This window comes from Lactuca saligna, chromosome 5 (genome assembly GCF_052625555.1).
Source record: "Lactuca saligna cultivar CGN05327 chromosome 5, ASM5262555v1, whole genome shotgun sequence".
Lineage (NCBI taxonomy): Eukaryota > Viridiplantae > Streptophyta > Magnoliopsida > Asterales > Asteraceae > Lactuca > Lactuca saligna.
In genome coordinates, this window is record NC_136421.1 from 222,378,060 (window position 1) to 222,393,342 (window position 15,283).

Genomic DNA, 15,283 nt, shown 5'->3' on the forward strand with positions numbered 1-15,283 from the left:
CCCCTAAATCCATTTATATGGGTGTTTGTTTTAGTTTATTTGTTAAGGCTTCTAATTTTTTTGCTTATTTATTGGGCTTATAAAAAATAGCATTTGGATCAGCTTATTGCTTAAACTTATGAGTTTATTATATAATATACTAATTATAAACTCCTTGGTGAACAGTTATTCTCTATGACTAGTTGCAGATTTTTTTATGGTTTCTTTTGATTGTTTTGTTTTTTTTTTTGGTCTTTTTCTGTTGGTCAATTCAGTGGTGTCCACATGTTTTGATGAACTTTACCCATAGTTGCTATGTGTTATTGTTTGCTCCATTTCCTACAGCTTCCAATTATATTCGGACAACAAATCTACCATCGCCTTAATACGTCTTCTGCTTTGGCTTCTCATCGACTTCCGATAGCTTTACTTCAGGCGTCCATCCACTTCCTTTTCCACTCCGTCTTTCGATTTGCACATTACATCTTTTCCTCTCACTAGCCATAAATCTTATTTCTATTTCTATATGAACCAATTTCTCCCCACCATCTCCATCGATTTGACGTCATTGCTCAGCCCAACTTCCGATGACATATTCCACAACCGCCAATTCATCAGAGGTACCCCCACCCTCCGTGGCGCTGTGAGATTCCTCTGCCGCCTTACTAGCCGACAAATGCTCCGTCGTCCGTCGATACATGTGAGGGAATCTACGACTGAGCAAACCGAAAAACAGCAGACCACTTGGGCTTACTCACGGCCGATTGTGATCATACACCTAATTTGGAACCTTGAATTCATTATTGTTTCAATTTCTGTACTGATTATGAGTCTAAAGGAGAATCCGAAGAGGCCTTTCAGGCTTTGGATTATTGGATATGTGTGTCAGTGTTTGCTTCATATGATTTGTGTGTGTGTGTTGAGTACAAACACATATACCAACAACTTTCATCGGATTATGGTGGCAATTTGAGATCGAAAGTTAATAATGGAAATCCAAATCCAAATTCAAGTTCCAACTATTCGAGCTCAGGGAGCGATGAAGGGAGAATGCATATTTTGTGTCAAATAGTTTGCAGAATGATGATGATACGAGGTATAATCTTTAACTAAATCTTCCTATAATGTTAACAAACACAAACACCTTTCATTTTTTTTGAAGATGTCGATGATGTTGATTTCTTTGGTGAGAGACGGAAGAGGAAAAGATGGATACTGAATCCCACCACCACAAACATCGTCTCTCACCCTCTCATTTATCACATCAACAAAATCGGTCACCACTACAACTCTACCTTCTCTACCAAATTGCAACTTCTGAGGCGAACAACCAGCACTGCTGCGATTCAACACCAGTTGAAAAGCACTGCTCCTGCTCCAAACAGTTATCTTCACCAATTCATATAAAAATTTTCCATTTTTTTATTTGTTTATACAGTTGTGCCTCATAATATGTTATGTAGTTGTGTTTTGCATGTTGTTGGGATGATTTTAATTTAATTCTTAAACTTTTAAATCCAAAATCAGAAAAGGGAAGTTTGTCAACTGAAAATGGTTTTAGAGACAATATAGGCAATTTGATGCTATTTACTTCCAATTAGATGATTTTTGTTACTTTATTTGTATAAATGTTTGTAGTATGGTTGTTATTTTTCAGTTGTTGTTTTGCCTTTGAAAATGTTGGTCTTTTGGTACTTATCTGTTCCATTATAAAAATATATATTCCATTATAAAAATATATATTAATTATTATCTGTTATATGATTTCTTTTTGTTTTTTTGAATATATGCAAAATTATCAACGAATATCCAATGTAGCAACATGTGATTCACTGATTAATCATTAGTTTGAAGAAATTCTTTAACTGTGAAAAAATGAGGTAATTTTTTTGGATTTACTATAATTGTATAACATAAACACGGATTGCTTATATAAGGAAAACGAATGAGAAATTTTAAAGATCAGCTTTTCAGTAATTTGATAAATGTCCTGATTTTTTACTAAGACATTTGTGGGTACTTTATAAAAATTGCACATTTAAAGTAGTGTACTTTATAAAAATTAGCTTTCATGACTTTTTAAAATGACACACATATTTGTGATGCGCAGGTTTGAAAGAATTTTAAAGGGATGAGAGAGAATGACTAAATGAGCTATTGCTCGGTTGATACAAAATTACGACCGGTGCAATCAAACAACCCAATAAAGTATTCGTTTAAAACTCTAAATTTTCTTTCTGAAGATCCAGAAGAACACGAGGGAAGCTTCACCTTCATATTTCTAGTGTTTTGTGAAGGGTTTCATTGACATATTTGGAGTCATTTATAGGCAAAAGTTTAATATTGTGTTTAATTTAGTGTAAAAGCTTACTGAGATTCTATTTTTCAAAGTTTTAATGGAGTTGAGAAACATATAAATGACATAATGTTTATATTAATAAAATTCAATTTTTACAATTTTAGGACCATACTACCCTACACACTATTTTTAAATTAAAAAACTTCAATTTTTACAGTTTTAGGACCACATTACCCCTGAACACTGTTTTTTTATTAATAAAAATCACTTTTTATAGTTTTAGAACGATATAACCCGTGCATATTGTTTTAATATTTAACAAAAAAATAGCATTTTTAGGACCATATTGCCCTTGCACACTTTTTATATTAATAAAATTATTTTTTTTTACAATTTAAGGACCATATTGCTTCTAAACGCTGTTTTTATTGGGTTTATTTTATGAAATTAATTGCAGCCTGAACTTTGTGATACTTGATTGTAGCCTGATTGCATGTTCTGAAATAGAATATTAAGTTCATATGATATCCATTTCATCGTTTCTTTGTTAACAAACCAGAATTACTCCATTATTGGTTTATTAATGCCTTTTCTTCATCCAATTTTGATATAATGTTATTATTGTATAGGTCCTTCAAGCTAAAAGTTATCGTCTTCAACATCCATTGGTGGGAATTGTTAATAGATCTCAAGGTGAAGAGAGCAAAAGTATTTTGCTAAAAGTTCTGATTATGGACATTTGGGAAATAAAATGGTTAGCATTTGTAACTCAATAAAATATTTCTATTATTTCCAATTCTTTGGCATCCAACCCCACAAAGCGGGTTTCTTCAATAGTTTTATCTAAAAATAAACCAATTTTCATAAGCCAAATATAAATATATTTTTTTTCTATATGATTAACTTATTTGTCTCTGTTTATATTTTTACCCTCAACTCTAAATAATTTTTTTTTCCAACACTATATTATTCTCTATTTTAGTCATTTTATAAAAATTATGAGAGTATATAGAGTGAATCATAAAGTATTTTATGTATTGATATTTTGAACATATACATTAATTTATACATGGAAAAGTGTAAACTGAAACCCAACTTAACTCCTTATAATTAGGGAGTACATACACGTGAGTAACTATGCTAAGGACTAGGTATAGATGGGCTTAGTCAAGTTATATAGTCGTTATTACCCCCCCCCCCCTGCAAGCTCAAGTGGGGAACGAACTTGAAGCTTGTCTCGTAAGATAGCAGTACGATCTTTGCTAAGTGGTTTAGTAAATATATCGGCTAGCTTGTCAATGGATGAAACATGACTGATGTGAAGAGCTCGACTTTCAACTTGTTCTTCAAGAAAGTGGAAATCAAGAGCATCGGGAGCTAATGATTGGATTTTTACACATGAATGTTGCACCGACATTATCGCAAAAAATGATTGGAGATTGTCGGAGTTTAACATGACGATTGCGTATGAGATGTTGTATCCAGAGTAGTTCAACAGTAATGTAAGCCAACGCTTTGTACTCGACTTCTGTACTGGAGCGAGCAGCAACCTTTTGTTTACGAGATGTCCAGTTGATTAAGTTGGGACCATGAAATATAACAAAACCATATTGAGAACGACTGTCATCCTTGTCTGAAATCCACCCTGAGTCTGAATACGCCAATAAAGAGGAATTCTTGTGAGATTTGAAGTGAAGACAATGTTGGAATGTTCCATTTAGATAGCGCAAGATTCTTTTAACAGATTGTCAATGAAGATTGGTGGGAGCATGCATAAACTGGCAAACACGATTTACAACAAAGGAAATGTCGAGTCTAGTGATAGTGGCATGCTGCAAGGAACCGACTGTTTGTCTATATAAACGAGGGTCAGAAAATGGATCGTTGTTTTGCGTGAGTGGAACGGATGGGTCTGCTGAGGTAGCGACTGGTTTGGCATCAAGCATCTTGGTACGTGTAAGAATCTCCCGAATGTACTGTTGTTGAGAAAGATGAAGACACTGTTTTGATTTTGTGATTTGATCACCAAGGAAATAAGTTAAGTTGCCAAGATCTTTTAAGGCAAAGGTGTGATGAAGTTCCTAACCAACTTTTGAATAACTTGAGGATTGGTGCCTGTTATGATGAGATCGTCTACATAAACCAAAACATAGATGGTAGCAACCGGAGAGCAATGTACAAATAACGATGTGTCAGAGTGACAAGCCTGAAAACCATGTTTAATGAGATAATGTTTGAGTTGATTGAACCAGACTCTTGGAGTCTGTTTAAGTTTGTAGAGAGCTTTGTGAAGTTTGCAAACTGCATGCGGGTGAGATGGATGTAAAAATCCTCATGGTTGTTCCATGTAAACCTCCTCTGTTAGTACACCATTTAGGAAGGTGTTGTTAATGTCCAACTGTCTAATTTTCCAGCCTTGAGAGAGTGCAATTGAAAGAACCAAATGAATTGTTCTGGGTTTGATAACGGGACTGAAAGTCTCGAAGAAATCAACTCCTTCTTCTTGACTAAAACCCTTATCCACAAGTTGTGATTTGTAGCATTCGATAGTGCCATCTGAGTGGCGTTTGATCCTGAAAACCCACTTACAACCAACAACATTAGCATTAGGTGGTTTGGAAACAAGTGTCCATGTGTGATTACGCATTAAGGCATCAAATTCATTTTTCATTGCATTTAACCAAAAGGGATTGTTAATAGCTCGAGGGATATTTTGAGGTTAAGAGGTGATGGGGGGGAGGGGGGAGATGGTGGTTGTGACAAAGGTTTTTGGTTTGAGGGAATTTGTGCGAGCACGAGTAAGCATGTGGTGTTTGTTATTGACAGTAGGGAGAAAAATGTGTGATGATGTTTGTTTAGCTTGAGAGTTGATGGTAGGGCGTTGATGGGATGGACAGGAGATAGAAGACAAAGAGGAGGAAGGTGTGTTTGGAGATACGGAAACTGGTGGTGTTGTATTAGAGGTGGGTATGGTCGGAGAGGGAGAAGGAGAGACATGATGAGAAGGTGGGGATATAGTTGAGATGGCTTGTTGGAGTATACTAGTAGATAAGGGGGAGTTAGACTATACTATGGGATGAGAATAAGGTGTGGATGGCGGTTAATTAGCAAAAGGGAATACATCCTCATTAAATATCACATGATAGGAGATGTAAATTCTGGATGTAGGGCAATGGAGGCATAGATAGCCTTTGTGCGATGTGTTGTAGCCTAGGAACACACAGGGTAGAGATCTAAAGTCGAGTTTGTAAGAGTTATATGGGAGAAGGAAAGGGTAACAAAGGCAGCCAAAGGACCGAAGGAAGCCATAGTCAGGTTCCTTTCAATAGAGTGTAGAGTAGGGTGAGTGGTAATTACGAGTTGGAGTGATTGTGCGATTATAGACATATGTGGTTGTTTTAAAAGTGTGTTCCCAGTAGTCATGTGGGAGTGAAGAATGTGCAAGTAAGGACAGGCTTTTTCAATGATAATTCGATTTATGCGTTCAACGAATCCATTTTGCTCGGGTGTATATGGACATGCAATGCAATGGTGAATACCATGGTTGTTGATGTAGATGGAAACATTATGGTATTCACCACCCCAATTGAATTGGAAGCTTTGAATCTCATAACCAAATTGAGTTTTGATCATTGTATGAAAATTAATAAAGGTCTGTAACACTTGAGATTTGGTTTGAATAAAATAAATCCATACAAATTTGGTAAAATCATCAATAAATAAAACAAAGAAGCGATTGCCATTTATTGATAATAGAGGGGATGGACCCCAGACATCAGAGTACATAAGTTGAAATGGTTTGGAGAAGGAAATATGAATTGATGGAAAATAAAGTTTGTGACTTTTGCCTAATTGGCATGGTTACAAGTAGATAACATTTTATTTGTGGAAACTAGAAGATGAAATTGTGAAACAAGTCAGCGAAGAATGGCTTCATATGGGTGAGCCAATCGATTGTACCAACCGGTCATAGAGGCACGCACACCCGAGAGGACCATAGAAGATACAGGTTGTTGAGATGGAGGTTCCAAGCGATAGAGACCATGGTCAACGTGACCCTTGAGAATTTGAGTGCCCTGAAATGTCTTAACCGCACAATGATTAGGCCAAAATTCCATGAATACATTGTTATCTTGAGTAAGCTGAGAAACACTTAACAGATTCTTAGTGAGATGAGGAACAACAAAAACTTTAGGTAAATGCAATGAGGATAATGAAGAAGAACCAAAATGAGTAATACTGAGTTGTTTACCATTACCAACTTGCAGCTTGTCATCCCCGGTATATCGATCTGTGATTTGTAGTTTGTGGAAATCAGGGGTAACATGGTACGTAGCGCCTGTCTCAAAATACCAGGAGGGGTCCACGATAGTTGAGGGACTGTGATATTGAGCAATATTAGCTTGACGGGATTTCATTGGATCTTGGTTGGTCTCGAGGTAGTGGACGCCTGGAGGGGTAGTCAGTTTGATTGCCTCGTTGCCAACAATTTATGGCTTCATGTCTAGGCTTATTACAGAGTTGGCAATGTGTGACATCCCCAAAATCACGACCAGAAAAGACCGGTTTAATTTATGCTTTTAAAATAATTTCAGAGTAATCCTTTGATTAAAAGAGTTGCAGAATTTGTTCCCAAAACAAAATATGATGAAAATAAGATTTACCAAAGCATTTCTTAAAAAAAATGTATTTTTTATTATATTACAATACTCGGGATGTCATGTTCCGATAAACAGACCAAAAGCTAAAACATTTCAATACAGACCTTACAACAGTTAAATATAACGACAGGTCTATAATCCAAAAATAACTTGACAAGTCATCCAACTTATGCTCTGGCACCATTACCTGTAATACAAAGAAACTGAGTGGGTCAGGCTTGGGAGTCTGGTGAGCATATAGGGTTTTCAACCCACAATAAATAATTATATTTAATTCCACCAACCAACAATAACCCAATTACCCATTCCCGTTATTCTCACTTTACGTCCCTAAAACAACTAACACAAGGGACATAGTCTTAGAATATTTCATCGGGGCGACAACACATGCATTCGGGGGTTTTCCAACAATATATGTCAAATAAGGCAACCACGAGGGGAATGGAGTACAACGAATGAACACCCAAGTTCATTAACACCTACAAGTGGGGAACCTACTAGTGTTCCACATGACTGCCTAGAAAAGTCTGTGGTCGTCATCTAAACTCCGCTAGATGACTAAATCAAAAACAACATCAAGGCTTCTCATATGTTTATCACAAAACGATCTACCCATGTTCTACCCAACATATTAGTAGATAAAAAAATATATTTTTATACATAGTTTAAAAACTGTATAACATTCTCATTCAATACATATTCCAAACAACAGACGAGACACATACACATAACACGTATTTCGTATAGAATACTTCATAATTATGCGTTAGAAGAAAGTGACTACACACTCACTTGATCAGAAGATGATCGGACAACACTACGACTTGTAGAAGTAGTATTCTTCGGTGAAACTGGGTTCACTTCACTCACCGGGCTTCTTGCGGGCAGAGCTTTGGCTCGGAAACTCTTTTCTTCGCGTGATCTTCGAGCTTCGGGACTTGTTTCGGGTCTCGGGATGATACCGGGGCTTCGGGGGGTACTTCTTTGCACGTAAATCGAGGTAATATGAGTGAGAGGAGAGAATTTAAGCAACCAAACTCGGTTGGCCCTTCAAATCTATTTATAGGGCAAAATTTACCTTTGCCACATCGTGGTGGCTGGGTCGTCACTGCATGCGTCATTGCAAGTGGGCCTGACAGACTCCAGAGCTCCTGCCACATCGTTGCACTTTTACCACGTCGTGGTGGCTGACAGTTTTGGGGTTTCGCGCCCCGAACTTCAGAAATTCATAACTTTCGCATACGAACTCCGATTTCGACGTTTTTTATATCGACGCGTAGGTGAGAATATGCTCTACAACTCTCGTTTAGACTCCGTTGGCTAATTTTGACTTCATTTTTAATATATTATATTATATTACTTTTATATTATTTTTAGTAGGCCGGGACAGTAAAACTCTGTTATAGATTAATAGCTTCTTCATCTCACGTCCGTTTTCGCATATCTTTTTATCGTTTCACTACTATCGATGAGATCTTCGATTCTCATTTAGATTGTTTCGACTAAAAATCACTCGATCTCAAATCGAGGATTCGGGCTGCATATTACTAAGTCGAAACTTCAGAAAAAACATAACTTCCTCATACGAAGTCAGATTTGGGCGTTCTTTTTATGCACACTCTTGGTTTAACGAACTCTACAACTTTCGTTTAGATCACTAAGGCTAAATATTGCTCTAACGTAAATTTCACTTTTTACGTCATTCAGCGTCGCCGATTCTGTCGCAAAATTTCGACAGGTCATAACTTCTTCGTTATAACTTGGATTTCGGCAGTCTTTATATCTCCGAAATCCTTGTTTCAACCAGTACATCTTCATGCAAATATATCGGGCTTATATCACACTTTAATTTTGATGTTTATTTTATTCTTAATTCATTAAATTATAATAATTAAGAAAATAAACACATAATTCACATGATACTTAAATAGTTCATAATTAATACTTCAAGAAGAGTTACAAAGGGTTAACCTAGACTATTACATCAATGATAATGCCTAGCCTGGAAATGCGGGCATTACACAATGGGGACATCGCTGATGGTTATCAGAAGGCCTGGAACTGTTTCTTGAGAACGAAGAAGGGGAGCGATTTGGGGGATGAGTACGTGAGACTTGGTGTGCTGCTGGAACAGTTGGAGGAGGAACGGGAATGGTTGGTGACGGTAATGGAGTGGCAGCCTTTTTGGCAAAGTCTTGGTCAATTCTAGCTTCTTCTTGTAGAAGTAAACCCACAAGATCGTCCACAATGGTGGTTTCATAGTGCATAAGAAAGGCAGAGGCAAAAGAACTGTAAGAAGAGTCGAGACCATGAAGAATATACTCGATAAGATCATTGTCACTGACATGGGTAAGGTTGGTAGCCAATGAATCTGCGAGTTGTCGCTTGTGGTCTAGATAATCAATCATAGATAAGGACCCTTTGGAAAAGGGTTTGCAATTGAACTTTCAGGGTCATTTTTTGAGCCATAGTCTGCGCTCGGAAGGTGCATTCAAGTATTTGCCACGCCTGGTGTGAAGAAGATGAGCGAGCAACAATAGCAAGAGTACAATCGGTCAAGGTAGACTTCAACCATAAGATAACATAGTGATCCCTTTTTCGCCAAGTAGCGTATGCAAGATTGGGGATCAGAGCAACATCATCAATTAGGGCACCATCATCAGCATCGGGAACGTTTTCAACAGTAGGGGATGGGATAGTTGCAGGTGGGGGAACAGGATTGATGATGAATGAGTCTAGATTAAAGCACTCGATGGCATAAAGAATGGTGGTGCGCCACAAGGGGTAATTGTCCCTCTCTAATTTGACAATGATTGAGGGGATTTGGAAATTAAGATTTGTGGAAGCGATGTGAGCAACAACAAGAAGTTGAGGATCGGTGGCATCCATGGTGGTGATGCACTCAGGAAGACGATCAAAGAAGAATGGAAAAAAATGTATCATCACAGCTCTGATACCATATGAGAGTGTACACAGTAAATCATAAAGTATTTTATGTATTGATATTCTGAACATATACATTAATTTATACATGAAAAAGTGTAAACTGAAACCCAACTTAACTCCTTATAATTAGGGAGTACGTACATGAGTAACTATGCTAACGTCTGGGTATAGATGGACTTAGTCAAGTTATATAGTCGTTATTAAAAATAAACTAATCCAAACATTATTTTTTTTAAAAAACTTATTAGCTAATAAATAATAAACTAATCAAAACAATTTTTTTTAATTTTTTTTATCTCTTATAACTTCTTATAAACTAATCCAAACATTATTTTAAAAAAAACTTATTAGCTAATAAATAATAAACTAATCAAGACACTTTTTTATCTCTTATAACTTCTTAAGCTGGGAAGCTTAAGAAAAAAAAAAAAAAAGCTTCACACACACACCCTAATTCTGGTTCATATCATTACTGATACAGGATAGAACTCAAAAATGTCGAATACATCGTTTATCACATGTTATTGCGACATGATCTTCACAAATGCATATGTTGGTAGTATTAGGCCGTCGAATCATCATCAGCGGCAAGCCTCCAGTTTGTCTGCTCCTCATCGTTCATCTAATCGTGGCAGCGTCGGTGGTGCTATGCGTCGATGTCCGCTTATCAGCATAAGATGCCGCGGCAGCTCCGATTCTGATCCCGGACGAGGTTTTGGGCAAAGAGAAGACCCCTTATCCTCCCCCAGTAACCCAACCCCGGCCAAAAACAAGGTCTAGCTTTTCTTTCTCACACTAAACGTGGATTTACAATCCGTTTCCCTTAATTTTGTATGATGCCTTTTGTTTTCTCGAGGATTTTCATTACCTGAAACCTACATATGTCTTGTCCAGGCAAGCAAGGCCTCAACTAAGGATAAGAATAAGGGTGCAGCGTCACCCCAGAGGTAGTATAATACTCTTATTCTTTCACATCATAAGTAGATTTAGCTAGTTTTTTTTGACAGATAAACATTCTTCTTTCATACATTGAGCATATATTATGATGTTCCTATTGTAAGTTCCAAGTATGTATACCCTTTCAGGTACATCATGTTAATCATCTTTGACCAGTCACTATGGTATGATTAATTATTAAACATTGCAGGAAATCAGTATCCCAGCAACCTGGCTCTATTCGTAATCGTAAGTGAATTTATTGTACAACATTATGATTATTTGGTGTCCCTTAAAATGAACACATAAGCTTGCATTATTTCAAAGTGTGTAATTTTTCCTCTAGAGGCACCTTCAACAAATTCCAGTATGGATGAAACAATGAAAGGGATTGCCTTTGATCTTGAGTTTGAGGAAAGGCTTCAGGCAGTCAGAAGGTGTGACATTCTACATAACAATGGTCAAACATGCTTCAGTTTAACATAAAATTTCCCTTTTAAACAGAGTTATTTGGTTTCATTGTACCTTAGGTCAGCATTGGACCAAAAGAAAGTTGAAGAGAAGAATGTATATGGAACAATTGATTATGATGCTCCAATTGCATCAGAGCCTAGCAAAATAGGACTAGGTACTAAGGTAAGGTAACACCTTCATGAGTATCTAATTCATTTTTCTATAAATGGTTGGATTTCCATTTATCATTTAAAAATTTAAAATGGAATGACATAGATTGGAGTAGGAGTTGCTGTTGTTGTTTTTGGGTTGGTATTTGCTCTTGGAGATTTTCTCCCTTCTGGAAGGTAATGGCATATTATTCCTGGATTGTAAATTTAATTAGGCTCTATATATTTCTAATTACTTTCTATCCATAATCCATATATATGCATTTTGCTTTCCAGTGTCAATCCAAACAAGGATGCTATTGTAGCAAAGAACACATTGTCACCAGAAGAGAAAGAAAAACTCCAGGTAAAGTTCATATTGGGAAACTATGTGAGCTTTATTCATTTGATTATCAATATACGATTTAATGTTTCTTAATCTTGTAATTAATAAGATACTGGAAAATGGTAGTGAGGTTAAAGCCCTAATTTATATACAAAATGATTGCCTAAACGTGAAATGTATAAACCAACATTTTACTATCTAATGTAACCGTATTCTACTTCTATCTTAACACATATGGTAAGAGATTCTATTTCTGAATATATATTTTTTCATTTGTTGCAGGAAAGACTACAACAATATGAGGCAACACTTGCAATCTCCCCAGATGACCCTGTTGCACGTGAAGTAAGTCAAAATAAAGTCTGCTGGACAATACATTAGTTTCATTCTTATAATTTGCTTCTTGCGATTTAGATACTTTAGTATTAGTTTTACATCTATTTTTGTTCATTCTTATAATTTGCTTCTTCACATGAGAAAACTTCCAAATACTATCTAAGTGGTTTTTCAGGGAGTAGCAGTAACCTTAACAGAATTAGGAGAGTACACCAAAGCAGCATCCATGCTTGAAGATCTGACCAAGGTTGGTGTTATTAAGTCATGTACACAATTTAAATAGTAAATTCCTTTATATTTATGTACATCTGATTATGTAATAATTTACAATTTGGTTGTTAGACGAACCCTAGTGACCCTGAGGCATTCCGTTTACTTGGAGAAATAAAGTTTGAAATGAAGGACTATGAAGGTAGTGCTGCTGCCTTTAGAAGCTCAGCTAAGGTCAGTGTGCCCTAAAAAGTTGTATCATTTTAAACATGACATTAGCTTGTTTTTTTTTTTTTTCATGACATTGAATGGAAGAGATTCATAATACTGTCCACAGTTGTTGTCTATTGACTAACAGGTGTCTAATAAAATGGATTTTGATGTTTTGCGTGGTCTCACGAATGCATTGCTTGCTGCTAAGAAACCTGATGAGGTAAATCATTGCTACTTTTGAACATAGTATAAGTAATTAAGTATAGTGGTTGGCTATTAATCAAGTGTCTAAAATATCCTTGAATGATTAGATCACATTAACCATAATCGTTTCGAGGTTGTTAATAAGTTATATTTACTGTATAAATATATAGGCTGTTCAGATCCTTCTGACATCTCGCAACAATTTGGAAAAAGAAAAGGCAAATCAGGCTGATACACAGTCTCAAGTTGACCCTATTCAAGTGAGTTGCTACTTTGCCAGTCTTTATTTTCACATAAATGACAGTTTCACTATGCATATCTTTCAAAATATATATTTTTTCATCAGCAATATGTCTTCATGTAACTGGAATTTATGCACAACTAATTACTTTTTTCTTAGATTGAATTACTTCTTGGAAAAGCATACTCAGACTGGGGCCATGTCAGCGATGCCGTGTCTGTATATGATCAACTCATCTCTAGCCACCCAGATGATTTTCGGGGTTACTTAGCAAAGGTCAGAAACATTTTCCCATGCTGTCTTAAGTTTCAATTATCTATGTTTTTGGTTGAAAATGTTAACCCTGATTGTGAGTATTACATAATTTAAAGTTGCCTGTTGATTTTTGTTACTTGGTCATTTCAAATTTCTTCTTGATTTGACTTTTGTTATATATACACCTCTGCAGGGAATTATTCTAAAAGCAAATGGAAAATTTGGAGATGCAGAGAGAATGTTTATACAAGTGAGTATTGATTGTTAAATATGACAAAAGAACAGGATATAAAACATCATTTTAGCATGAAGATTTTTTCTCACAAGTGATTGGTAATTGTTTTTATTTACAGGCTAGATTCTTTGCACCAGAGGGAGCCAAGGCAATTGTGGATCGTTACTCGAGATAATAATGGTTAGATGGCACATTTTAGCATAGTACAATTGTTGTGCAAGTCTTGAGGTTGTCTTATGTGGATTCTGTAAAGTATAAAGACTTGAACATGAGGCAGCTGCTTATATAGTGGTACCATGATGGCCTACTTTGTCATTTTTTGATCAGCAGTAAGCAATAATATGTATTCGTTAATTGTTGCTGATTGGGGAGATCATGCAAAGTAATGTGACTTTGTAATATCTCCCAAACATAAGGGCAATATAGCTCAACATGTTTAGTCCTCTTGTGCAACTTTTGCTATGTAAATAGTTGTCCATGCTGGGGAATTTGTGTTGGTACAACGTAGTGTAGTGATAATTAAAATCTTGGAAATCAAATTGGATTGTGTTAGACACTTTCCTTGAGTAGTATTTCGACCCTTATGTGTTTAGGTTCATGAAATCTACTAGGAGATGATGCAATGAAATGCAATTTCTAGGTCATACATTTCATCCCCTAGATAAGTCCCATTAAATAAAAATGGAAGTAACTATATCATTTCCTCATGATATCCCCATATTTCACTAGAACTTGGTCCTTATCGTCTTTAATATACCTTAGAGTTCATATGCCTCTATTCATCCTCTTTGGATTTCATGAGCTTGTAGATACCATTTCTTTCTTTTTGTGTCAAATCTCATGTAAATCCCTTCATAAGCCAAAGCCTTTGCATCTCATGTAAATCTCTTCATAAGCCAAAGCATTTGCTTTATCCACACTTTTGTTTTCTTTGCTTCTCAATTTTGGCCTCATCTTTCCTTTCACCCTAGCTCTTTCCCTATTCTTGCTACTAAAAAAAACCCCTTAAAGCAAGTTTGTTTACCTTCACATTATCTTTGACCTCCTTGTTCGACCACCAAGACTCTCTATGCTCTATGGCCTTCCCTCAGGGCCGACCTTATGTAGAGGTTTTCTAAGTTAGGGCTTACGGCCATCAATTCTAAGGAGTCTCATATTTTCCAAAGTCCAAAAGTTTAGTCATTCGGTAACCACAAAATAAATCAAGCAAAATAATAAATCAACGGTTGCTGCACTCATGAAACTGAAACAATGTTACATTCTTCTATTTATTTGATAATTGTGACACATTCATCTCATCCGTTTCTGATTTCCGAGTGCAATACGTATTTGATAGGAATTATTAAAGGGGTAAAAAGGGTAATTCCTAAATAGAGTTTGTTAGAGGTCTGCTAATAAATAGAGGGTAGGATTGCATTGTTTGAGAGGAAGAAATATCTTAGATTGTTGTTAGTCTCTAGAGTGAGATTGGCTCATTGGCTAGGCCTTTGAGAGGGGGATTCATCCCTGGGCAATCATCCTATCAGGAGATTGTGTTCTCTATCTTGTTTCATTCAATCATCAATTTCAATTCCAGTTTTCGTTATCAATCATATATTGTTGTTTGTTCTGTTTCAATTCTTCATCATTGGTCCGACCTGCCTTGACCTGCCGGAGTTGAGTAATGATGGTACCACTAGTGGTGGACACTAGATCTGTCTCTCAGCGACTGGATCATCATGATAAGCAAATAACAAGGATTCATGAAGACATTGAGGAAATCAGGACCGCTATGGCCTCAATCCAGACCGCTATGGCCTCAGAAAGGGCAGAAGAGGCTG

General features: G+C 36.3%; 1 protein-coding gene across 2 annotated transcripts; it reads left to right on the forward strand.

Moving 5' to 3' along the window:
* Positions 1 to 10,306: 10,306 nt before the first annotated feature.
* On the forward strand, positions 10,307 to 13,951 carry LOC145045171 (Tetratricopeptide repeat (TPR)-like superfamily protein). 2 transcript variants are annotated; one of them, XM_078993512.1, is made up of 15 exons: positions 10,307 to 10,659; positions 10,780 to 10,832; positions 11,033 to 11,070; positions 11,168 to 11,258; positions 11,352 to 11,457; positions 11,551 to 11,621; positions 11,721 to 11,790; positions 12,052 to 12,114; positions 12,281 to 12,352; positions 12,448 to 12,549; positions 12,674 to 12,748; positions 12,903 to 12,992; positions 13,133 to 13,249; positions 13,422 to 13,478; positions 13,582 to 13,951. In XM_078993512.1, exons 1-15 carry the CDS (start codon positions 10,381 to 10,383, stop codon positions 13,636 to 13,638), a joined length of 1,341 nt encoding a protein of 446 aa, XP_078849638.1. In that variant the 5' UTR covers positions 10,307 to 10,380; the 3' UTR covers positions 13,639 to 13,951. The 2 variants fall into 2 exon arrangements, with proteins under 2 accessions (XP_078849638.1, XP_078849639.1); XM_078993513.1 differs by having other exon boundaries at positions 10,589 to 10,659; positions 10,971 to 11,070.
* Positions 13,952 to 15,283: the final 1,332 nt, after the last annotated feature.